Source organism: Vipera ursinii, assembly GCF_947247035.1.
Source record: "Vipera ursinii genome assembly, chromosome: 2".
NCBI classification, from domain to species: domain Eukaryota; kingdom Metazoa; phylum Chordata; class Lepidosauria; order Squamata; family Viperidae; genus Vipera; species Vipera ursinii.
The window spans coordinates 77237073-77261666 of record NC_139513.1 but is presented as its reverse complement, the minus strand read 5'-3'; the positions used below and the strand labels follow the sequence as shown (position 1 = coordinate 77261666).

Sequence of the window (24594 nt, the reverse complement as noted above, 5' to 3'; positions counted from 1 at the left end):
AGGGAATGATCTCTGCCTTGTCAACAACTTTTACTTGCCATAAATTTTCCTAAGTTCACAAAGCTAAATTAAAAAAGCAAATACACGGTTACAGTAGACTTGGCACTATCCCTTAGTCATATTTAATATATTCTATGTTGTCCTTTACATAAGGCCACAGACAATATACAGTACATAAGGCATTTAAAATGCTGCCAAAAGAAAAGAGGCAAGTTTTAATTTCAATTTCTATCAGGTAAATAACCTGACAATAGTATGTCACACACTTAAAATATTATTTTTAACTTCACTGATGGTTATAGTAGTTTTAACTAGTATAATGTTTTATTTTCTCTTCTCTGAACTAATTTATTAGGCAATCAGGGAAACTATTCCTGGGCATATTAATTAATAAAACTTGCTAATTTAATGGGCTGCCTCCTTGTGCATCACAGAATTTATCCATTCAAAAGCTATCTTGCACCCTTATAACTTTTGCATACATTCATATGCTGCAACAACTACACTGGACACTGTATTTCCAGGAAGTTCCAGGTTTCATTCCAAATTCTGTTATTATTTTACTCAGCTATAAACAATAATCTTTCAGCAGTATTTCACAACCACATTTCTTTTGCTATTTCCTTCAAGAGGCTACGCCCTGTTTATCTCCAGGTCTATATTAAATTTCTATATGTTCCAGAGATATCATTTTTTTAAAACTGGTAGCACACATTTCTCAACCATGGTATCTTATAAAGTGAAATGTTTCAATGACAGGAACCTGTCAGCAAATATATTTTAAAAAAGTTCTAATATGAGACAAGATGCAAGACATAAATATGAAGATTGTAAAAATTACCTACCTAAGGCTGTGAAATATAGACAGACAAGAGTGTCTATCTTTATACTTTTTAGAGACTGTTCATTTCAAAGGGGTAGCAAGTATCATGTAGACTGAGCTACAAGCAGAGATCTGATCTCAAGTTTGAAATAAAAAGCAATTGAGGCTAGGCCACTAGCGCATACCAAGGAACATGGGTAAAAAGTGTTCAGTAGTAATCTTTATTAATTAAAGTCTAAAATGTGATGACTGAAAACCAAGCATCTTGAAATGAGAACTACTTTTACAATTTATGGAATACTGACAAGTTCTAATACCTATATTTTTTATGTTGAAAAGCTGAATGTTCAACAAATGGAAAAGTGACTTATAAATACGAAATGGTGCAAGTGACTTTCCAAATAATAATCTCCCCCAACCTCCCAAATAATTTAGCACTCCACTCTCTGGCCATGACAAGCAAGTGTGTATGTGTGTGGGCACACACATGCATGCACACACACGGTATATATTCTGAGATTAATCCACCAATGGATTGTCCTCTTCAACCAAGAAACTTTCCAACAAATATATGTACCTAATGCATGGTCATAGTTATGAAACACACACACACACACACACACACACACAAAAACAACCCACATAACAAAGTTGTGGGTATGTACACATCTTGTATTATTGTAATTCTGGCAAAGGTAACCAAAAACAAAAATGAACTTGACATCCAGGCATCATTGTAAGGTATATGCATCAGAAAAGCATAAATAAATGCATGCATTTCATCAGTTCTCTCCCCCCCCCCATGGCATCACATATAGTCAAAGATATAACTGCCTAAAACTGCCTGATCTGATTAAGCCAAAAGCAAACAACCCACATTATGGCTTAGTATTTATAGAACTATTATTACAGATGTAGCAACTATCGTTGAACTCCCCAGTTCTCTTTTTACATAGCAGGGGGAGGGGGAGAGAGAGTTAATTTCATTTAACAAAGTAAGTCTGGAATCTAGGGAATCTAGTTTTACACTGACTAGAATTCTTGCTAGGTTTCACAGGCTATTAACTTATTTAACTGCAATGTTGCTGTCTGAAAGTTCTGTTGACATTGTCTAAGCTCTCCAAAACTCAAGTGTATGGTCTGGGTTTTCCCCTGCTTTTTTTTCCTCTAAGGAGAAAAATGGAAAACATCTGCTTTTCAACCATTTGTTATAAGAACTCCAACTCAGGTAAAGAAGCTGCAGACAGTGATCTCTCTAGTCACTGCTTCTTTTAGCAAGCAAGGCATATATATAAAGCACAGTATATGGGCTTCACCACTTAGGCAGGAGGCCCTCCTCTTTCATTTCGGTACAAACTACTCTGAGGAAAAGCAACAGGAAGATCCGTTCTCAGGAAAGCTACTCTGATTGCTACCTGCAAGAGCAGGAGTACCAAGAAGTTTATAAAGTGCTTTATATATATGAAATGTATTTAAACATGTAACCAAATAACAGAGCTGGAAGGAACTTCGGAGGTCTTCTAATCCAACCCCCTGCTGAAGCAGGAAACCCGGTACTGCTTCAGAAAGATTGCTGTCCAATCTCTTCTTAAAAACCTTGTATGTGGATCTTTGGTCATTTGGGTTTTTTCCCGCGTAGAATTGAAGGTGTAGGAGCAACGTTTCAACGGAATCCCATCCGTCATCCTCAGGCTGGTGGCTTCAGCTTCCTTCTTCTGGGAGAAGCATGTGGTAGTGGCTGTTTGTTCCTCTTTTTTTTAAACTGCCAGAGGGGGTGTGTTCTGTGGGTGGAGGTGTGCTCTGATTGGGTGGGGGATTAGGTGTGTTCTGATTGGGTGGGAGTGTTTTGAATGGTGGGTGTGTTCTGATTGGGTGGGGGTGTGTTTTGAGTGGATGGGCTGGTCTCAGCTGTCAGCCTTAGACCTGAGCTGGTGAGTTGTGCTGCTTTTGTTTGGCTTCGTGTTTGTGGTGGTGCCATGTTTTAGTGGGTGTCAGTTTGCTTATTGTGTGGCTTGGAGGGGTTTAAAGTGGCTGATGTTGCAGCTGTAGTTAGGTTTCTGTTTTGTGGTTGTGCGTCGTTATCATTGTGGGTTCGAATTTGCTTTTTGAATGGTTGTGTGGTGGTGATGCCATGTGATGTTATCATGAGTTTGGGTCTGGTATCATTCTTGGTGGTTGGGACTCGTCTGTCAATCAAGGCGGGTTTCCAAATGGCTGGTAGGCGAGAGGTATCATCTCGTTTGTTCATGCCATGGGGGCGTTTTTCTATCTCAATGGCTTCTCTGATTATTCTGTTGTTAAAATGTTCAATTTTGGCGATAGTTTTGGTTTTTTTAAAATCAATTTCATGTCCCGTGGCTTCAAAGTGTTGGACCAGGGATGAAGTTTGTTCTCCCTTTCTGAGTGAGTTTTTGTGCTCTTCAATGCGTGCACTTATTCTTCTGTTGGTCTGTCCGATGTATGTGGTGGGGCAGGTGGTGCATGGGATTTCGTATACTCCTTGGTTTTCTAACCCAATTATGTCCTTGGGGTTTCTTAGGATAGTGGATATTTTTCTGTCTGTGTAGAATGCTGTTTTGATGTTGTGTTTTTGGAGGATCTTGCTGATTCTGTCTGTGGTCCCTTTTAAGTATGGGAGGAAGGCTTTGCCATTTTCTTGTTCTCTGTCTTGGGTTTTTGTGGGTGTCTCTCTTCGGATTAAGTTGGTAATCGTGTTTCTTTGGAATCCATTGGCTGTTAGTACATTAGTGAGAGTGTGTAGTTCGGTTTTTAGGTGTTGTTCGTCAGCTAGGTGTTTTGTTCTGAAGATGAGTGTCTTGGCTACGGAGTTGATCTGTGCTGGGTGGTGGTGTGAGAGTGCGTTCAGATAGCGGTTTGTGTGTGTGTTTTTTATGGTAGATAGTGTGTCCTAGGGAGCCGTTGGATTTCTTGTAGACTAAGACATCAAGGAAGGGAAGTTGATTGTTAGCTTCTGTTTCCATGGTGAATTGTATTTTGGGGTGTAGGCTATTGAGGTGTGTGAGGAAGTCATCCAGTTTTTCTTTGCCGTGTGGCCAGATTACGAAGGTGTCATCTACGTATCTGAGCCAGAGTTTGGGTTTGTGGTTGGATTTTTCTAGAGCGAGAGTTTCAAAGTGTTCCATGTAGAGGTTTGCGATGACAGGTGAAAGGGGTGATCCCATGGGTGCTCCTTCCATTTGTTTGTATCTTTGTCCATTGTAGATGAAGTATGTGTTAGATAGGCAGTGGTTGGTCAGATCTAGGATGTGTTTTGGGGGGTTGTATTTATTTAGGATAGCTATCAAGGCTTCTTTGATTGGCACTTGGGTGAAGAGGGATACGACATCGAAGCTCACAAGTAGGTCACAGGGCTGTAAGTTTAGTTTACTTATGATCTCTATGAATTGGAATGAGTTTTGTACGTGTGAGGTGATGGAATTTGCGTAAGGCTGTAGTTGTTTGGCAAGAAATTTGGCTAGATTTTGTAGAGGTGAGCCTATGGAGCTGACTATGGGTCTGAGTGGGGTTCCTTCTTTGTGTATCTTGGGCAGACCATAGAGCTTAGGACATCTGGATGATTTTTCTCTGGGAATGATTGTTTGCTGGATCTCTTCACTGATGGGGGTGGCTTTTATTTTGGATTTTGTGGTTTTTCCCAGGTAGGTGGTGGGATCTGTCTTGAGGAGTTTGTATGTGGAGTCTCGGAGTAGGTTGGATAATTTGGTATGGTAGTCAGATGAGTTCATTACCACCGTGGCATTGCCTTTGTCTGCTGGCAGAATGATTATGCTGGTGTCTTTTTTTAGGTTAAGTAGTGCTGTCTGTTCCTCTTTGGGTCAGTTGCTTTTGGGTGGTTTGCTGGTGCAGAGGATGTTGGTAACTTCGAGTCTGATTTTGTTGGTGTCGTCAGGGTTAATTTTGGTCAGGCTGGATTCGACTCCGCATATAATGGTTTCCATGGGAATGTGTTTGGGAGCGATTGCAAAATTAAATCCTTTAGACAGGATGTTGGTTTCGGCTTTGGTGAGAATCCTATCTGAGATGTTGTGCTATTCTTTATTTTAGAATATTTGGAGTAACAGGGATTGTTTTTTTAATTTTGATCTATAAGCCAGACCTACAAATCTGTGAGCCAAACAGTAGTCTTTCCCTCACCAAAGGCAAGTTTAATAATTTATTTGTGAAGTTCATGGCAATACACTTCACGGTATCTGGGGAAAATCCGATGGGTCACAGTTAGTTACCAACATGATATACTGACTCCAGGCTGTGGTTTTTTTCCCTCATGGGGAATAATGCACAGCATTACTCCTAATTCTTCCACATGCAGCTATTTTTTCAACTTGTACTGAACTTGAAGGAATGTTATACTTTTAATTGCTGCCTTCCATTCACCTATGTGTTCATTAGTCAAATGAAGAAATACATTGACTAGACAATCTGTCCCTTGACTACAACGTGAAACATATTTTTATGTTATAAGATGGAACATAAGTACATAGCCATAAGGCCGCAACACCCTCCAGAGTGCTGTATGTTTTTAGGACTGCTCAGTTTTTGGGAGGTCCCAATATACAAAGGCCTCATGAAATAACCTGAATGGAGAGGAATAAGAACTTATTAGTACATCAATTGCTACTCCAAAACAAGTAGGAAAGCTGTTAGATTCAATTATGCTCATAAACCAGAAGGCCATAACATGGACAAGGAGCAATATGAAAATGAAGAACAATGTAAAAAATTTAAAAAGGACAGAATCTATGCAAAATACCTGCAAGTAGTTTATGGAATTGGCACGTTTTGGCATTTAGAATTCCTGACTCGGAAATGGCTGGCAATGAACTGTGCATTTCAAGATGACGCTACATATTAAAGGCATACTGCTAAACTTCTTTAAATGGTTACGTCTAGCAGATGGCCTTTAATATCACTTCTCACACACTGCCACAGTGCTATTACTATCAGTGTCACCACTAGACTTAACTCTCCACTGTCAAATTAAATGCATGAAATCTAGAGGCCAGGAACAGATGACTGGTTTTTTAAGCAGCCTCTAAGCAAGCAATAAGGGGATTTATTTTTCCCTTGATGTGTATAAGAAAAGTTAAGACAGTTCAAAGCAATTCAGAGGCATTCACTATTGGCTGCACAAAACCATCACCATGTAGTTACGAAAAACTACAGGGAGAAACAGACCATGAAAAATTCTACTTTCCCTTCCGAGTACTGAAGTACATTCACCAATAAAGGGCCAGAGAGAATTAATGCCCTCCTTTAACATCTTCATTTAAAGTGAACAAAGCAGCTCATGCTTCCATATACCAATATGTCTAAACTTAAGAGCTAGTGCTTTTCACTAATTCTGCAACTCATGCTGCCCTTTAATTCCAGCTAATAGCCTTCATGTGGTATTTAGGTAGAATTTAGACAGCACAAATGTTTATACAGAAGATATTTGCAGGAAAAGAGAAAGAAAAGGACTGACCTGATTAGAAATTGCACAATGGGCTGGAAAGATAGACTAGTAATTAGTTTTGGGTTAAAAGCCGTAATGTGTGCTCTGCCTTATTTACAATACCCAGTAGAAGTTCAAATTGTGCAGACCCAGGATTAGCAGTTTTTTTCATTCAGGACAATTTTAACCATGGCCTTGCTGCAAGATTCATAATATTTAACTGCTATGTTATTTATATTTTTATTTATACTAAGACTCCAAAAGTGTTTTCTTTATATTGCTTGAGACTTCCACATTAGGACTACCCAATGTTATGATGATGACATGGATGACCAACATAGTGTAAAAATACTTTTGATACATATGCACACAAAGTCTCCAAATTAGTTTTTTTTTCTTAACAAAGTTGCTCCTTTTTTAAAAAAAAATCAAAATCTCATAAGATGTTTTGGTTTGAAACCCTTCAAATAGGAATATCAAAATGTCCAAATATGTTGGGATTCTTGTATGAAACCTTAGGGATGAGGCTGCCAAATATTATGACATTTTGTTTTCTGACCTTTGTACATTTTTCATTTCTAAAATAAAAATGTTTAAAAAATGATGAATATTTTAAAATGTTTTAAAAATTTGTTTTAAAATGATGGCGCTTGCTACCTAAAACTGTTGCTAATCAGTTATGTATATTATCTGTTTACTACAAACATAACCTTGTGGTACATTTCACTTCCTTCCATATTTCAGATTTTAATAATCTAGATTAAAGCTTTGATTCCCTAATTCTAAATGCATTTGAGGCTCCTTGTTTCATGTATATAACCAAGACATGAATCATTATTATTATTTCCACACCAGTAATATAAAATAACCTTCTTATCCCTGGTGCTATGAAAGTATAAGATTTCAACTACCAAAAATCTCAGGCAGGATGACATCTAGATACCACAAAGTTGAGAAAAGTTGGCTTAAATTCTGGCACTGAAAATAAGTTCAGAATTAAAATGAGATATTATGGTTAATAAACTCAAATTAATCCCTTCACTAAGTTGACCCCTAATGCATGGAGGAAGGGCAAGGTCTTAACAGCTCTCATCTGACTATACAATCAGGCTACTCAGATATATGAAAGGTAGAATATAATTAGCTTTTAAAGTCTGTAATTTAGACAAGGAAGTTTGGTGTAATGGTTAAGGCCCCAGGCTGGAGATTGTGATTTTTAGTCCTGCTTTAGGCACAAAGGCAACTGGTGACTTTGAAGGTAGTCTCTTTCATTCCTAGGAAGAAGGCAAGGGCAAACCACTTCTGAAAATGTTGCCAACTACAGAGGTTGGTCCAATCAGTTACTAGGAATCAATAACAAACATTAAAAGATATTCACAAACGTCTACACTGAAGTGGGTTGTCACTGCCTTCTTTAGGGATGTTTTCTGACTTTGCCATCTAGCTTACAGTCCTGGTGTTCACTGTAGGGTTTTCCCATCCAAGTATTAATGAGGGCCAACTTGTTTAGCTTATCAGCCAAAATTCCATCAAGTACTTCCTCCTGCTATAGGGCACTGGAGGTACATATACAAACACTTAAATTTAAGTAAGACGCAGGAAACACAACAACTATACAAATACCATACATTTAGAACTTGGCTGTCTGATTTTTAAGGACATATGTATTTAAACCAACCGTGTATAAAAAATAAATTTTAACTTATAATGTTTATCTTCCTACCAAATACTCTCTTAAACCTCTGTGCTCAATGGGAAATCACTACATGTGACATTCTGAAGGACAAAATTATTTCATTATCTAATTTTATAAAATGTCACTTTCCAGTGTGTACTATAGAAGAACGAGGGGGGACATAATTAGGCAGAATAAACCAATAATGCACTTTCTGTCTATAAATACGTGATTGTTCAAAATACCAAAATAACTCAATGATCTTCAATATAGGATCAGAAGAGGCTAATTTATATAGTTAAAGGTTAAATGTCTCATTTACCATGATCAAAGTGATCTCTCCTTTAAGAGTGTTTATAATAACTAAAATAAATCTTCAATGCAAAATAAAATTTAATGACTATATAAAAACGGTTCTTTTTATGAAAGTCAAATAACAGAAGGTATATGAAGATGTAATGTTACCATTAATTAATGTAAACTGATTTTTATGATTCATTTTATATGCACCTATGGGTGGATGTAGAAATATACATATTCACTGTAATTTAATAGATACTGTTTTGGGGGCAAGAAATCGAACTTAATCACTAAATGGCTCACATCACAGAGGCAATTTCAAGAAATTCCATAAGACATGATCACCACAGGGATGACTACAGTATGTTGGTATCAAAATAGGGGTGGTATCATTGTGAACTGCCCATCAGTAAAATTGAAGTAGATTTCACCATCTGACCAGAAATGAAAGGCAAAGGCAATGAGCTGATTCCTATAGAATCCGCAGAAAATTGGCTCTTCTTATAATTAGCTTATTGGAATCAATTTTGAGACAGATAACTATATAAAACTATACACTGTGTTGGCTTGGTAACTGAAAGAAAACAATATTACAAGAACTCATGTGATCATTGCTGTAGGAAAAGAAAACAATGGAATAGTAAAATCAGTTCTACTATTGATTTGATTCACAAATAATACAAAACACTTCTAATTAGTCAGATTTTTTTCAGTTGATACAGAAAACAGAGGAATCTGAAACAAACATAAGGAGTCATTACTACTATAGAAAAATAATACTTTTTAAAAAAAAACATCCAAAGACAAAAAAAAGAAGAAGAAATGTTTTCTTCCCCCCCCCAGGTACTAATGGTCCCTCTCGAGCATCTCAGATATTCATATACATATTTTTGTTTGGAAAATCAAAACGTATTTCCTTAGTCCAGTGCTCTTGAAAAGTATGGATTTTAGCTCCCAGGATTTCCTAGGTATTAGGATTTTTGGTGAGAAGTTTGGGAATAGTAATTTACCAATTGGAGTATACTGAAATTTGGGAAATGCAATTCTAAAGCAGTAATGGGTACTTCTGAGTTAATTCTGTAATTTGAGATCAAGTGCTGAACTTCAGTACATTTAACTGTAGCAGATAATATAAAAGATATTTACGTTTCATCTGCTAATTACAACTTCACCATTAGGCATCCACAGACGGTCAGCAAAAATAGTTATTTAGTGATACCTCCTGGTATCATTTAGTCTGACAGCCTCTGTGGTGGGCTTACATACGTGGATACCAAAAGGGTTCCATCAGCCATTTGCCTGAAATGGTATAGGGTTTCCTGCCTGAGCAGGGGGTTGAATTAGATGACCTCCAAGGTCCCTTCCAACTTTTACTACTACTACTACTACTACTACTACTACTATTAGGCAAACATTTCCTTGAATTAGTGAGAATATCCCTAAAAATCCTAACAAAATATGCTTTTTCAAAACAACATTAATACCTAAAAGAAAAAGAAACTTGTGCCACCTATTAAAAGTAGTCTTTTATCCCTGCATTTGTATCTAGAATCAACAAAGTGTTCTTTCTTTTTAGTACAGAGCAAGTGGAAGGAATGTTTCAAGGACCATCGTTTTAACAACTAATACAATGTAATTAAAAATAGAATAAATCATTACAGCACGTTACACCTGCAATACATGCAAGCAGAATATTATACAAACCAGTGATTTAATGTGGTGAGAAAAAATATCCATATTGCATCTACTTGGCCCAATGTGATAGATTTTCTAGCAAACTGTATTGTGTGGAGTCAATATGTCCAAATTAGATATTAAGTAGAAAATTGAGTTTCAAAGACCTTCTTTTGTCAGCACAGAAGAGAAGAAGGAACATTGCAAGTCAGAAGTAAATACTACTACTGTTTCTCTTGTTTGCCACTCTGGATGCTTTTATCATTTTGTCGGTTTCTATATGCTTCAAAAACATTGTGGGAAAAAATAGCACAAATAGTATGTTGAATATGTTTGCTACCTTCTAATTTGTAAAAAATAATAAAGATGGGATGCCAATAAAATAAATATAAACAATTTTAAAAGAGCTCACCTGAAATCTTTAATTATAAATCCAGTTTAGTATTTGTTGTGAATGTACCCAGTGTAATCATGTACCTAAACCTTTAATGGATTAATATACTTAGTCAAAGAAAAAATAATGAAACTTAAATCTGATTTTTGAAATAGGTTACTTCAAAAAATTAAATACAATTCAAACTTAAAATTTGAGTTTAAAATTAAAATTTCCAAAAACGTTCAGAGAAGTTTCTATTATAATTTTAAAAAATATTATTTTATTTTTTAATCAAGGATTTTTATAAGTTATGTTAATCAGGTTCATCTTCATTTTCCTATTATTTAACAAGTCAGAATATAAGCATGCTAGCAATATTCCATTATTAACTTGAATGGAGTCAATGTTTTCTATCTATTTGTTTCATACCCAACTCTCAAAGTTGCAAATATCTTGAGAATTTTTTTGATATTATTTTAAAATCATAGCTTTTGTGTTCTGTATTAAAAGCCATTGTTAAACAATAAATACAGCTTTAAAAGTTAAGCAATAAGAAGAAAGTAGTTTATTCCTCTCCCCCCAAATTTCTAGTGTAGCCTAGAAATTGGTAGTGTAGCCTAGATATGGGTAACTACTGGGGCTATTGAAATCAAAATATGAGTATGAAAAAATAGACACAATGAAAAATGCAAGGTCAAACCAAAATATATAACATAGATGTACGTTGTTATTTGTAATTTTAACATTTAAATATTTGAAATCACTGTTGCAGGTTGCAGTTTTAACTGCTTTAAATTCACTTTTACGATTCAGTACGCACTGCTGATGCAATGCAATGTAAAAATATTGTATACTTTCTGCAGCTTTTGAATGGAAATATAAGTAAGTTTGAAAATTAAAATAAGTAAAACAATTGCAAAGAAACAACAAAAAAAGACGGACGTCAACAAACTCACTAATCACTAGGTTGATGTAAGTCACTCTTAGGCCTTATTACCAATTTATCTTTTTCAAATTTACTCTGCCTTAGACCCTTCAAAAGATTATTTTTTTTTAATTCTGTTTAAAACTTAATTGCATTTTTATTTTACCTTGGGGAAAAATCCACAAAAATTATTAAATTACTAATTGGCTTTCTTCTCTCTCTCTCTCTCACAAACAGAAACAAACACTGATACTAATCTAAAGAGGATATGCAAGCAATAGAAAGAAAGCTTCATTCTTGCACAGTCAGCTATAGATTTAAATCAGGTACAAAGTGTCCAGCTTACTGACAAAAATCTTGACATCAATAGACTAAACTCCTACTTAAGGCTTTCAGATATATGACAAGTCACAGCTAGAAGGTGCAATTATCTTTTTATAATGATTATGGTTTAATTATATGACTATTTTCTTCCAACTCTACCATAGTTCAAAGAATCTTTTTGCTTTGCATTTCTTGGCCTTGAGGTTGGGCAACTATTGCTTGTTGACATAACTGACATCTCTCCATTCAGAAATATTGTTCCTCAATATTGCATCTCATGCAGAAGCCAAGATTCCATTTTGAATTAAGCTGCTTGGTTTCTCTGCTGGATATACAAAATAGATGGAACATTCTATCTCTACTTTACTAACCCACTCAACTACCTGCCTAACTATAACTCACAACAGTCAACTAACTTTTCGTAGAAAAAAAACTGAGGGAAAGTTATGGCTTTGTTTATAGCGCAATCCCATGGTGACATGTAATTGAATCCAAATATGTCCCATTCATCCACAGAACTTAATGGCTTTTTCTTCTTTCATGAATGTCATTCCCTCTCTGTATTAGATTTCCAAGGACTCACAAAATGTCAAATTTGAGGAGAGGAGCAAGTAGGCAAAAAGTGAGAGGAAGACCTATTGTATGAACAGCAATCCTCTCATATTGCACTAAATGTAGCTCATAGGCAGTAAGCACCTTAGTTCCAAAACAATTTTTGCTGAACTTTATAGTTCACTAAGCGTGAACATTTAATTACTTAAATTACATAGGTCAGAGTTTAGCTTCATATTATTAGGTGAGTCAGTGTGGTGTTGTGATTTTATTTATCTCCAATCTCTTTCAACCCAACCTACTTGACAAGAATTTTTATTGTGGGGATTAAAAAAGGAGAGATTTTGACCTTCTCTGCAAAAGATGGCATATAAATCTAACAACTAAACAATAATAAATATAGGTATTACTGAATTCCATTGAGTAAATGTTGGTGAATGAATCAAGGGAAAAATTATACATGAGTAAATGTTTCAAACTAACATTTCTGCTTTTAATTTTTTTAAACATTTACATTTTTATAGTAGTTATTTTTTTCTGCCTAGTTATTACTTAAATATTGAAAACCAATAGGTAATTCACAAAGTAAATTTTGAACAGTCACTACAATTTGCTATTAATGTTGCTACAGATTCTGAATAAACCAGTTCAATGTTGCTACAGAGAGACTGAATAGGCCAATTCAGATAGGTAAAACATAACTGAAAAGGAGCTTGCCAATAACACTGTGAAATGCTATGAAATGAATCAAGGAAAATTTAGAAGATAAAAATGCTAATAACTAGGGCTTTCCCCAAAAAATCTCTTGTTCAACAAGAATGAAAAGGAAGAAATTCTAAATATTCACAATATATAAAATACTAGTCATAACTCTGCAACAAAATTAGAATAAACAATAGCAAGGCTTTTAGAACGGTATATAAGGGAAGGGGAGGCCAAGACAGGAAAGGAATAACCATAGTGATAAATATATTTTTTTAAAAAACTCTCAAGTTAATCAACTTGTGAAATATTTGGACAGTATTTCACAAAGCTGATTAACCTGGCACTCTAAAATAATTTTTGATGAAACAGACTTAAAACATTGAAGCTTCCAAATTATCTAAGGACTAGCTTGAGGTAAATATTGCTCAGTCTTTCAGTCAGGTTAATTGCTTCATTGAAATTTGATCTGTTGAAGAACTGTTTTCAAGCTCATAAAATCAAAAGTTATGTTGCTTCAACTGCTAAAGTTTAAAATTAATTTAAAAGATGAGAAATGAGAAAACTGCAGGAAGCATTTATACCCTAAGGCAGATAATACCTCACTGTAAAATTGTTGCATTGGACAAATTCTACTGGAACTATTGTAATCGTTGGTACTACTTCTATAAAAAATTATTTCTAAACTCTGCACTAAGTGAGCTACTCCATTAAAAGAAAAAAGATATAATTAAAAAAATATCTTACCTATATATAGTAGCAGAATAATTCTGCTAATGTTATCTTGTTAGAGCTCCAAACTGTTTTACATCTAACACCTGTCCCTTGGACTATCAGTCCACTGAAGGTTTGGCTACCCCAATTCTTTATGGGGCTTCCCCTGGGCATGAGGCCAGAACGCAAGATGAATTTATCCAAAATACATTCTATCACCCAATGACTAATACAATAGTTGCTCATTCATTTATTTAAAATATTTGTATGTTTGTCCTAGAGCACAACTTTGTGCAGCTCCTAGAAATAAAATCACAAAACCATAAAAACAGAAAATAAAAACCTCAGTCATCCTCCTGGGATGCCTCAATAACCACCGATGGGTTCCCATCACTCTACCTGAAGGAAATAGATTATCTGGAGCATTTTCAATCAGATTTCAGGCCAGGACATGGAGACTACTAATTGTACTTGGCTTAGCTCTGGTGGAACTAGGATTGTTGTGGTTCAATTGTCCTGGTTTTCTTTAATCTCTCATCAGCTTTCAAAATTACAGTATTTTTTTTTTGCCCAAACACAGAGATCAAGAGTGGCAGGTAGGGTGTTGCAGTGATTTTCCTCTTTTTTCTATAGCTGGTTCCAGACAGTTCTGATGGAGGTGGGAGAGGTCAAGTCTGAAGCCCCATCTACCTGAAGCTCTAAATGGGGAAGCTCTCCACTGGACAGAACAAGGATACAATTTGAGTTTCTGCTGGATCACAGCCCTGCCCAAACAGCATATAACAGCTAGGGTCAGGGCTTTTCCTCAAATTTATCTGATGTGCCAACTATGCCCTTTCTCAGATTGGGAATCCTTTCTGTTTACTCATGCTTTATGCACCTTATGTGTGGGCGTCTGCAATTTGCTCTATATGCCGGTACCCATGAAGACTATTTGGAAACTATTTAATGTGCATGGAACCCCAGACTGAGGGAAATTGGCAGTTATTTTATGTTTCTTCCATTTGCGAATAATTGCTGTTGTCACCTTCTCACCAAGCTATTTGGTGATAGTCTTGTAGCTCAGAGTTCCCCAACCTTTTGGGCACAAGGGACCGGTTCCATGGAGGTTTTTCCACAGACCAGAGAGTGCATGGTTTTGTGTGCTGCCTGCATCCCATGGATGGGGCTTTACTTGTTTGTGCGGACCGGTTACTGGCATGCCGCAGCCCAGTACTGGTCCACGGACCAGAGATTAGGGACCCCTGTTGTAGCCCATTCCAGCTCTTTGGTCTTGGAGAATTTGAGATCTGATTGATTGCTTCTGTGGACAGGTGTCTTTTATACAGGTAACAAGCTGAGATTAGGAGCACTCCCTTTAAGAGAGTGCTCCTAATCTCAGCTTGTTACCTGTATAAAAGACACCTGGGAGCCAGAAATCTTGCTTGACTGACAGGGAATCAAATACTTCTTTCACTCATTAAAATGCAGATCAATCTATAACCTTTTTGAAATGTGTTTTTCTGGATTTTTTGTTTTTATTCTATCTCTCACCAACCTACCATTAAAATTACAGACTGATCATTTCTTTGTCAGTGGGCAAATGTACAAAATCAGCAAGGAATCAAATAATTTTTTCCCTCACTGTACCATATTACATATTACTTCATTTACTTGTTTCTTCCTACAAGAGTAATATAACCAAGAACTTGCCCAAAAGAAAAAAAAAGAGCTGTGTGGTAAAACTGTAATTCCGAGCTTATTGTTTCAATTTGAGAAAATAAGGTCAAAGTCTCATTTATTAAGACAGGAACAAACAAGAGGACTTAGTTCAGAAGCATCACTTTAAAAAATAACCTGGTTCTATCACTCTGGAATAACGTACAGAAGCTTTTTTTTAAACAAGATTGGGCCATCCACTGCTTGTGAAATGTTCAAAACTACAGGGTACTCTTTTCTGTGAACCAGTCAATCTACCCTACTTTCTTATATATTTATGCCATTTTTACATGAATGAATGAACTTTTATTGTCAAAGTACAACCATGTATACACTGAAATTAGCTGAGCCTCCCTTCGTGCCCCCACCCCCAACTCACAGTGACACAAACCCTCCATCTTATTACGCCATGTGAGCTAACTGCACAATGCACCGGCCTTTATAAAGTTTATAAAATTATTTTCCGTTCAAAAGCCTAACAGCCCATGGATAAAAGCTGTTCTTCAGCCTGTTGGTACGGCTGGCTATACTCCTATATCTCCTACCTGATGGTAGGAGAGTCATCCCTGAGAATTTTCCTCACCCTTCCAAGGCATCGAGCCCTGGCAATGTTATCCAGTGGTGTCAGGGGACAGCCCACAATGTCTTGTGCTGTGCTCACCATCCTCTGTAATGCTTTCCTATCCGCGGCTGTCAGACCAGCATACCAAACCACAATATCATACGAGAGGACGCTCTCTATAGTAGACTGGTAAAAGAGGGTCATAAGCTGTTGTTCTACCCTGTTCTTCCACAAGATCCTGAGAAAGTGAAGCCTCCGTTGGGCCTTTCTAGCCACCTGGGTTGTGTTAACTTTCCAGGTAAGATCTTCGCAGAGGTAGACTCCCAGAAATTTAAAGGAGGAAACTCTCTCCACACAGTCCTCCCCGATGTAAAGTGGGACAGGTTCCTCCTTTTTCCTCTGGAAGTCTAGCACCATCTCTTTCGTCTTGCCGATGTTCAGGTGCAAGTTGTTGTTACAACTCCATATGGAGTTTTTGTACCTCCGCCCTGTATGCTGTCTCATCCCCACATGTAGTAACTGCTGTTTTATTGACATTTGATATTGTATTTTTTAAATTATAATTTATGTAACCCACCTGTGATGTTGAAATTCTATATACAACTACAGAATTATATACTTGTGACGCTAACTGAAAAAATGAAGTACAGGTCCAGGACCGGCAACCTGATTGTTAAGTGAAACTGTGACTGTGCTTATGATTTTACTTTAGCTTTCCTTTGCTTTACACAGGTTGTAAATGCAAGAACTGGTTGCAATTTAGTTTTTCATCACTGCCATAGCTACAAATGGTTGCTAAATGAGGAGTACCTGTAATTTACCAAGGCCTAAAAGTTATTGCTAAAATGTATATTGTTAATTTGCAAGAAATCTAAAACATTAAGGGTCTGAAAAATGTTAAAGAAGTTTCTTATAATGTTGTTGTTGTTAGTTGCGAAGTCGTGTCCAACCAATCGCGACCCTATGGACAATGTTCCTCCAGGCCTTCCTGTCCTCTACCATCTTCTGGAGTCCATCTAAGCTCACGCCTACTACTTCAATGACTCCATCCAGCCACCTCATTCTCTGTCGTCCCCTTCTTCTACTGCCCTCAATCTTTCCCAGCATGAGGCTCTTCTCCAGTGAGTCCTTCCTTCTCATTAGGTGGCCAAAGTATTTGAATTTTAGCTTCAGGATCTGGCCTTCTAAAGAGCAGTCAGGGTTGATCTCCTCTAGGACTGACCGGTTTGATCGCCTTGCAGTCCAAGGAACTCGCAGGAGTCTTCTCCAGCACCAGAGTTCAAAGGCTTCAATTCTTTGGCGCTCAGCCTTTCTTATGGTCCAGCTTTCACTGCCATACATTGCAACTGGGAAGACCATAGCCTTGACTATACGCACTTTTGTTGACAGGGTGATGTCTCTGCTTTTTATTGTGCTGTCTAGATTTGTCATGGCTTTCCTCCCGAGGAGCAAGCGTCTTTTAATTTCTTGGCTACAGTCCCCATCTGCAGTGATCTTGGAGCCCAGGAAAATAAAATCTGTCACTACCTCCATTTCTTCCCCATCTATTTGCCAGGAATTGAGAGGGCCAGATGCCATGATCTTGGTTTTCTTAATATTTAGTTTCAACCCAAGTTTTGCACTCTCCTTCACCCGCAAAAAGAGGCTCTTTAGTTCTTCTTCACTTTCTGCCATTAGAGTGGTATCATCTGCATATCTTAGGTTGTTGATGTTTCTTCCGGCAATCTTAATTCCAACTTTTGATTCATCTAGCCCTGCCTTTCTCATGATGTGCTCTGCATATAAGTTAAATAGGCAAGGCGACAGTATACAGCCTTGCCGGACTCCTTTCCCAATTTTGAACCAATCAGTGGTTCCGTGTCCAGTTCTCACTGTTGCTTCTTGGCCCGCATATAGATTTCTCAAGAGACAAATAAGATGGTCTGGTATGCCCATCTCTTTAAGGACTTGCCAGAGTTTGTTATGATCCACACAATCAAAGGCTTTAGCATAGTCAATGAAGCAGAAGTAGATGTTTTTCTGGAACTCTCTAGCTTTCTCCATGATCCAGCGTATGTTAGCAATTTGATCTCTAGTTCCTCTGCCTCTTCGAAATCCTGCCTGTACTTCTGGTAGTTCTCGATCCACATACTGCTGGAGTCTAGCTTGTAGGATTTTAAGCATAACTTTACTAGCATGAGAAATGAGTGCAATGGTGCGATAGTTTGAACATTCTTTGGCACTGCCTTTCTTTGGAATTGGAATGTAAACTGATCTTTTCCAATCCTGTGGCCACTGTTGAGTTTTCCAAATTTGCTGGCAAATTGAGTGTAGCACTTTTACTGCATCGTCTTTTAAGATTTTGAATAGCTCAGCTGGAATACTGTCACCTCCACTAGCTTTGTTGTTGCTCAGCTTTTCTAAGGCCCACTTCACTTCACATTCTAGGATGTCTGGCTCGAGGTCAGTGACCACCTCATTGTGATTATCAGGGACGTTAAGCTCATTCTTGTATTCTTATAATGTTAGGATGAGACTACCAAAGTACTTCCTTCCCCATATTTTTACCCATTTCAAGTTGGTGGCCAACTTCATTACATTGAAAATATATCATAAGGATTTGGACCTCTATTGACCTTTTTTTGGTTTAACAGAAAATAACAAAATTGGAAGGGACCAACTCTCTGCTCAGGGGGAAACCCTATATCAGTAATGGTAAACCTTTTAGAGACAGAGTGCCCAAACTGCAACCCAAAACCCACTTATTTATTATCATTGCTGGCTGGGCATGGCCGATTGGGTGGGTGTGGCCGATTGGGTGGGCGTGGCTATGGTGGTAACGGCAGACTGGGTGGGACTAAAAAGTTCAATCAATTCCAACTTTGTGAGATTTTTTTTTCCTGTGAGAAGTTGAAATTGATTGATTGATTGAACCTTTTTTTTTTTGCACATGGCGGCGGAGGCCTAAAGTGAAAAGGTTTTATAAAACCCAGCTGAAGGCCTAGGACTGGGGCGACGGCGTGGGGTTAGCCATCACGGCCCTATATACTATTTCAGAGAAATGGCTGTCCAGTCTCTTCTTAAGAATTTGCAATGTTGGAGCATTCACAACTTCTGGAGGCAAGTTGTTCCACTGATTAATTGTTCTGTCAGGAAATTTCTCCTTAGTTTAATAACTATACATTAGTAAGGTTTGGTACTACAGTAGTAGTACAATTTAAAAAAGAGAATGTGATTTTAAATATATGCCAACATTTTGGAACTTAACATTAAATTTATCAGTATGTGATGAATTATGAATTTATTGTGCGTGAACTACAGCAAAAACAAACACAATTACCCTTTTCAGTAGAAAGTTAGTATCATCACAGATTTACAGCTTTGGATTGATGTTTGCTTTCTGTTTAAGAACTCAATAATTATGGACATAATGGAAAATTCTGATCAATATTATACTTTGGGTCATGGTTTAATGTACTGTCTAAAAATGAGCTGCTTATTTTTGCATACATTATGCACTTCTTGTTTTCTCTTGTTCTTATATCTTTTGTTCTTTTTGTATATTAAAATGATTTTTTTTAAAAAATGCAGAACCAAATGCTAATTAAATTCTGAATAAATAAGGCTGATAGTGAAGAGCATACAAAATAACCCAAAACATAATCCAGAAACATAAATCACAATAGCCTATTATATTCAGTTTACCACGTTCTGGCCAAAGTAGTCACAACCAAGAGAAATATCAGGTTTTACAAAAATAAAACTCGTAAAAATTCAGCACAAATTTCCAAACATATTGTAATCCTTTGGTTTCCAAGTATTCAGTTATTGTTATTGAAGAACACCAAGGAATTCCAACATCAAAACTAATTTCAAATTGAAAAGTACCTTAAATTTGTTTTCAAATAGTATGTTCATTAATGTGATTCAATTTCATTTGAACAGACTAATGAAAGGGCATCAACTATTCACAAATGTCTGTTAAATAAGTAAACAAGAATGGCAATTTATACTATTTGCACAATGATGCAACTAGGCAAACTACTCAAATTTAATTTGCACCAATTTATATCACTTAATGCCATAATACAAATAGTTCAGTCCTCTTTACTGTATTATTAGTATTTGAGGCTTTAACTGTATTATTAGTACTTGACACCAGGAAGCCATTCTAGACAACTCAATTTCTGTTACAGAGTCTGTAGACGACGTGTTTTCTGTCAAAAGCACAGTTCCTTGTAAAGATTTAAGGCCCCTGTTTTTCCCCATATTCCTGACAGTGTAGTGTTATTTAACTGTTTTGAGGTAGGAAAGGTTTTATCTAAATTGATTCAGTGTTTCTTTGTGCATACTCCTAAGGAAGTGGACAGGATTATGAGAAGGTTGAGCTCCTCCACATGCTTACTGGACCCGTGCCCTTCCTGGCTGGCCTATACAGCTCGAGAGGCGACACGAGGCTGGTTCCTAGCGGTCATCTCTGCTTCTCTGAGTGAGGGTCACTTCCCCACCGCCTTGAAGGAGGCGGTGGTGAGACCTCTCCTCAAGAAGCCCACCTTGGACCCATCCTCTTTGAATAACTTTCGTCCAGTCTCCAATCTTCGCTTCCTTGCGAAGGTTGTTGAGAGCGTGGTGGCGCACCAACTTCCTCAGATCCTGGATGAAGCGGTTTATCTAGACCCGTACCAATCGGGTTTCAGGCCGGGCTACAGCACGGAGACGGCATTGGTCGCTCTGATGAATGATCTCTGGAGAGCCCGGGACAGGGGCCATTCCTCTGTCCTAGTCTTATTAGACCTCTCGGCGGCTTTCGATACCATCGACCATGGTATCTTGCTGCGACGCCTCAGGGGACTGGGAGTGGGAGGCACGGTTCTACGTTGGTTCTCCTCCTTTCTCCAGGGTCGCTCGCAGTCGGTGCTGACAGGGGGACAGAGGTCGACCCCGAGGCCTCTCGCTTGCGGAGTCCCTCAGGGGTCGGTCCTCTCGCCTCTCCTGTTCAACATCTACATGAAACCGCTGGGTGAGATCATTCGCAGTTTTGGAGTAGGGTACCATCAGTATGCTGATGACACCCAGCTTTTTATCTCAACTCCTAACAATATCAGTGATGCCCTAGACGTGATGTCCCGCTGCCTGAAAGCGGTCCGGGAATGGATGGGGAGAAACAGGCTTCAACTGAACCCGGACAAGACTGAATGGCTGTACGTACCGGCAAGCCAGGAGAGTCAGAACGTCCCACTGCTTAACATTGGGGACAAGTTACTTCCCCCGGCTGATAGGGCCCGCAACCTGGGTGTCCTCCAAGACTCGCAGCTCTCCCTGGAAGACCACATTGGAGCTGTGACCAAGGGGGCCTTCTCCCGGGTTCGACTAGTTCGCCAACTACGGCCTTATCTAGACCTGGATTCCTTACGTACAGTCACCCATGCCCTTGTGACATCTCGCCTAGACTATTGTAACGCTCTCTACATGGGGCTGCCCTTGAGATCCACTCGGAAGCTTCAACTGGTGCAAAGTGCGGCGGCACGGACACTCTTGGGAGCCTCCCGATACTCCCATATCACACCTCTCCTCCGTGCGCTGCACTGGCTTCCGGTTGCCTTCCGTGTGAAGTTCAAGGTGCTAACAATGACATTCAAAGCCCTACATGGCATGGGTCCGGACTACCTACGGGAGCACCTTCTGCCGATGTCAGCACCCCACCGTCCTGTGCGCTCCCACAGAGAGGGCCTCCTCAGGGTGCCACCGCTCAAGGAATGTCGGCTGGTGGCCCCCAGGGGGAGGGCATTCTCAGTGGGTGCGCCAGCCCTCTGGAACACCTTACCTACCGAAATCCGGATGGCCCCTGACCTCCGTACCTTCCGTCGCGACTTAAAAACTTTTTTGTTCCAGCAGGCTGGCCTGGCATGATAGCGTTAATTGGGGTCCCAGTTTGTGTGCATTAGTGTTTCTTATTATTTTATTGTTCGGTCTGTATACCTTCCCTTCCTCTGTACACCGCCCCGAGTCCCTCGGGAGAAGGGCGGTTTATAAAAACTAATAAATAAATAAATAAATAAATACAGTTGCAAGAAAAAGTATGTGAACCCTTTGGGATTATGTGGTTTTTTTGCATGAATTGGCCATAAAATGCGCTCTAAACGTCATGTAAGTCACAACAATAGAAAAACACAGTCTGCTTAAAATAATACTGCACAAACATTAGCTGTTGTCATGTTTTAATCGAAGATAAGATGGAAACATTCACAGTGCAGAGTGGAAAAAGTATGTGAACCTTTGGACTTAATAACTGGTTGACTGTCCTTTGGCAGCAATAACCTCAACCTGGTGGGATGCGAACCTGCACTAATTGCAGGCAGCTGGTGTTACTTAAGGAGGCATTAGCCCACTGCTCCACCAAGGCTCAGGCTGAGTTAAGCCATAAACCTTACTTCTGATTAGAATAAACTTCTACAATATAGTCCTCGACTTACAACAATTTGTTTAGTGACCAAAGTTACAACGGCACTGAAAAAGTGACTTATGACCATTTTTCACACTTATGACTGTTACAGCATCTCCTGGTCATGTAATCAAAATTCTGATGCTTGGCAAATCACTCATGACAGTTGCAGTGTCCCAGGATCATATGATTAGCTTTTGCGACCTTCTGACAAGCAAAGTCAGCGGGGAAGCCATTTTACAACCATGTTATATATTAATAACTGCAATGGTTCAGTTAACTGTAGCAAGAAAAGTGTAAAATGGGGCAAAATTCACCTAACAACTGTCTCACTTAGCAACATAAATTTTGGGCTCTATTGTGGTTGTCAATTGAAGACTACCTCTATTACTTATACGGAACATAAAGAATTAGTATTAAATCCAATTCATCAGTGAATTATTTTATGAAACACACATTTCTGATTGAATCAATTTTCTTCCTAACTCAATTGTAAGCAAAGATTAGAAGATGCATCCACTATTCCTTATATATTATTTTTCAAGAACAATTAAACAAGTACTTTGTATATTTTATGCACAACCCCTTAAAAGTAGGCCCATTTGTACCAAAGACCAAGACATCAAAAATAAATCTAGCTTGTTCAGACAAAAACAACATTTATTCAAAAAGTTCCTAAAAGATTCTTTTGCTTCTTACTTTACAAAAGTAAATCAAACTTGGGCAACCTACTTACTTATAAAAGGTGTGATGGCAGGAACAATTTAACATCTTTTTAACCAGCAGTCAAATAATAATGTCAAATTTCTGATCTGAATACTACTTTAATTATATCATGTTTCAAGAAACAATTTCATTCTACTCTGATAGCCATAGACATGGATATCAATGAAAGTTTTGCTTCCTTCTGTCAAGCAAAAGTAGAAAATTACTGAATTTATCCCGTCTGTATATTACTGGCAGATACCAGCATTCCTGTGACAGCTATGTTCGAAACGCAAAGGTTAAATTACAGAAATGCAACAAGCCATTACTGTACACATGGCAACCACCACACCTTTGTCAAAGATAGCAAGTTATTTTACTTCCGCTATCCCTATTTTTTTTCCCTCTCCTCCTCCATTTTTGAGCAGACTTAGCAGATTAGCAAGGTAATAAGGAGACAGCGTTACATATGGAAGCCAGAGGTGAATTTCTGTAAACCCTTGGACACTTTCAATAGCTATATGAACTGGCACCCTTCCATGCCAAGTTAGGCCTTGCCAGCACACGCAACACACACTCCCATGAAGAAGTGCAAATGTACTGGGCGGGGGATGGGAACTGGCAAGATAAGATAAGGAACAATTATGCTAAATATGATTCCTCCCTGGGAGGAAATACTCAAGATCAGCCAGAGGCAGCTACCAAAAACAGTGTAGACTGGTACAGATTGATAAACCCTGGGAAATCCAAGCCAACCACCCTCAGCAAGTGGGGCATTGCTGCAATCGGTCAACGATGGGACAATCAAATGGGACTAGGACGGTGGAGATGGCTAAAGCCCCACACCACACTAAGGTCAAGTCTCCAGAGCGCCAACAGGTAAAAACATCCGTTTATAGCCGCTGAAAAGAAAGAAGTTTTTCAGTGACGGCTTCTAAACGGGAAATGCGGCGGAAGAGGCAACCCAAAAGAGAAGAGCCAACCTGGATGGCATCTTGGCTAGGACCTAGTAGGAGGCATTACAAGGGGGATCGTCTGGTGGTGAAGGGATGCGGCACCTGAACTCGTGGCCAGAGAGTAAGAGGCTGCGGTGGAAGGGAAACTAAACGAATTACAGACATAAATCTGTGTGATTTTATAAGAAGGGATGGGACCCCAGATCTTTCCCCGGCACCCTATAATACTCACGCCTTGTCCACCAGCTCCCGGACTTTCCACATACTGAGCATCGTGGCGGTGGCGCCGCCGAGAGATCCTCTCCGGGTCTAGTCTCCTCTTAATTCCCCAGACTTCTTTTTCCCCCTCGGAGCTCAACTAGCCGCTCTTCAGCCACGGCACCGCCAGGCCAGGCCCGTCTAGCCTTGCCACCTCCCCAACTTCGCCAACGGCACAGAGAGACAAACTCGGTTCTGCCTCCGGAAACCGGCAGCTCATGGTCGCAAAGCCTGCTGGGATATGAAGTCTGGCTGCAACGAAGTACCGAACTATGAGAAACGACGTTGCCTGTTAGAAAATAGGGAAGGCAGAGCATTCCATCGCATGGCATCCTGGGAATCTTCCGGCCTCTTCTCCTTACTGGAAGGATTTAGAAAAGACTCTATCCCGCACTGTTCGCTGGGAATTGAAGTTTTAATTAATTGCTTTCTTAGGCGCAGAAGAGTTGGGTTGAGTGGAAGTTATTTGTGGTT

The 24594-nt window shown here is 38.7% G+C and overlaps 1 protein-coding gene across 1 annotated transcript in view; it reads right to left on the bottom strand.

The window, feature by feature from the left end:
* CLINT1 (clathrin interactor 1) overlaps window positions 1-24328 on the bottom strand; it is a 76458-nt gene extending 52130 nt beyond the window's left edge. Inside the window, exon 1 of the mRNA XM_083355354.1 lies at window positions 24095-24328. Coding sequence (XP_083211480.1) covers window positions 24095-24135 — 41 coding nt within the window. The 5' untranslated portion in view covers window positions 24136-24328. The remainder of the gene's footprint in view (window positions 1-24094) is intronic.
* Window positions 24329-24594: the final 266 nt, after the last annotated feature.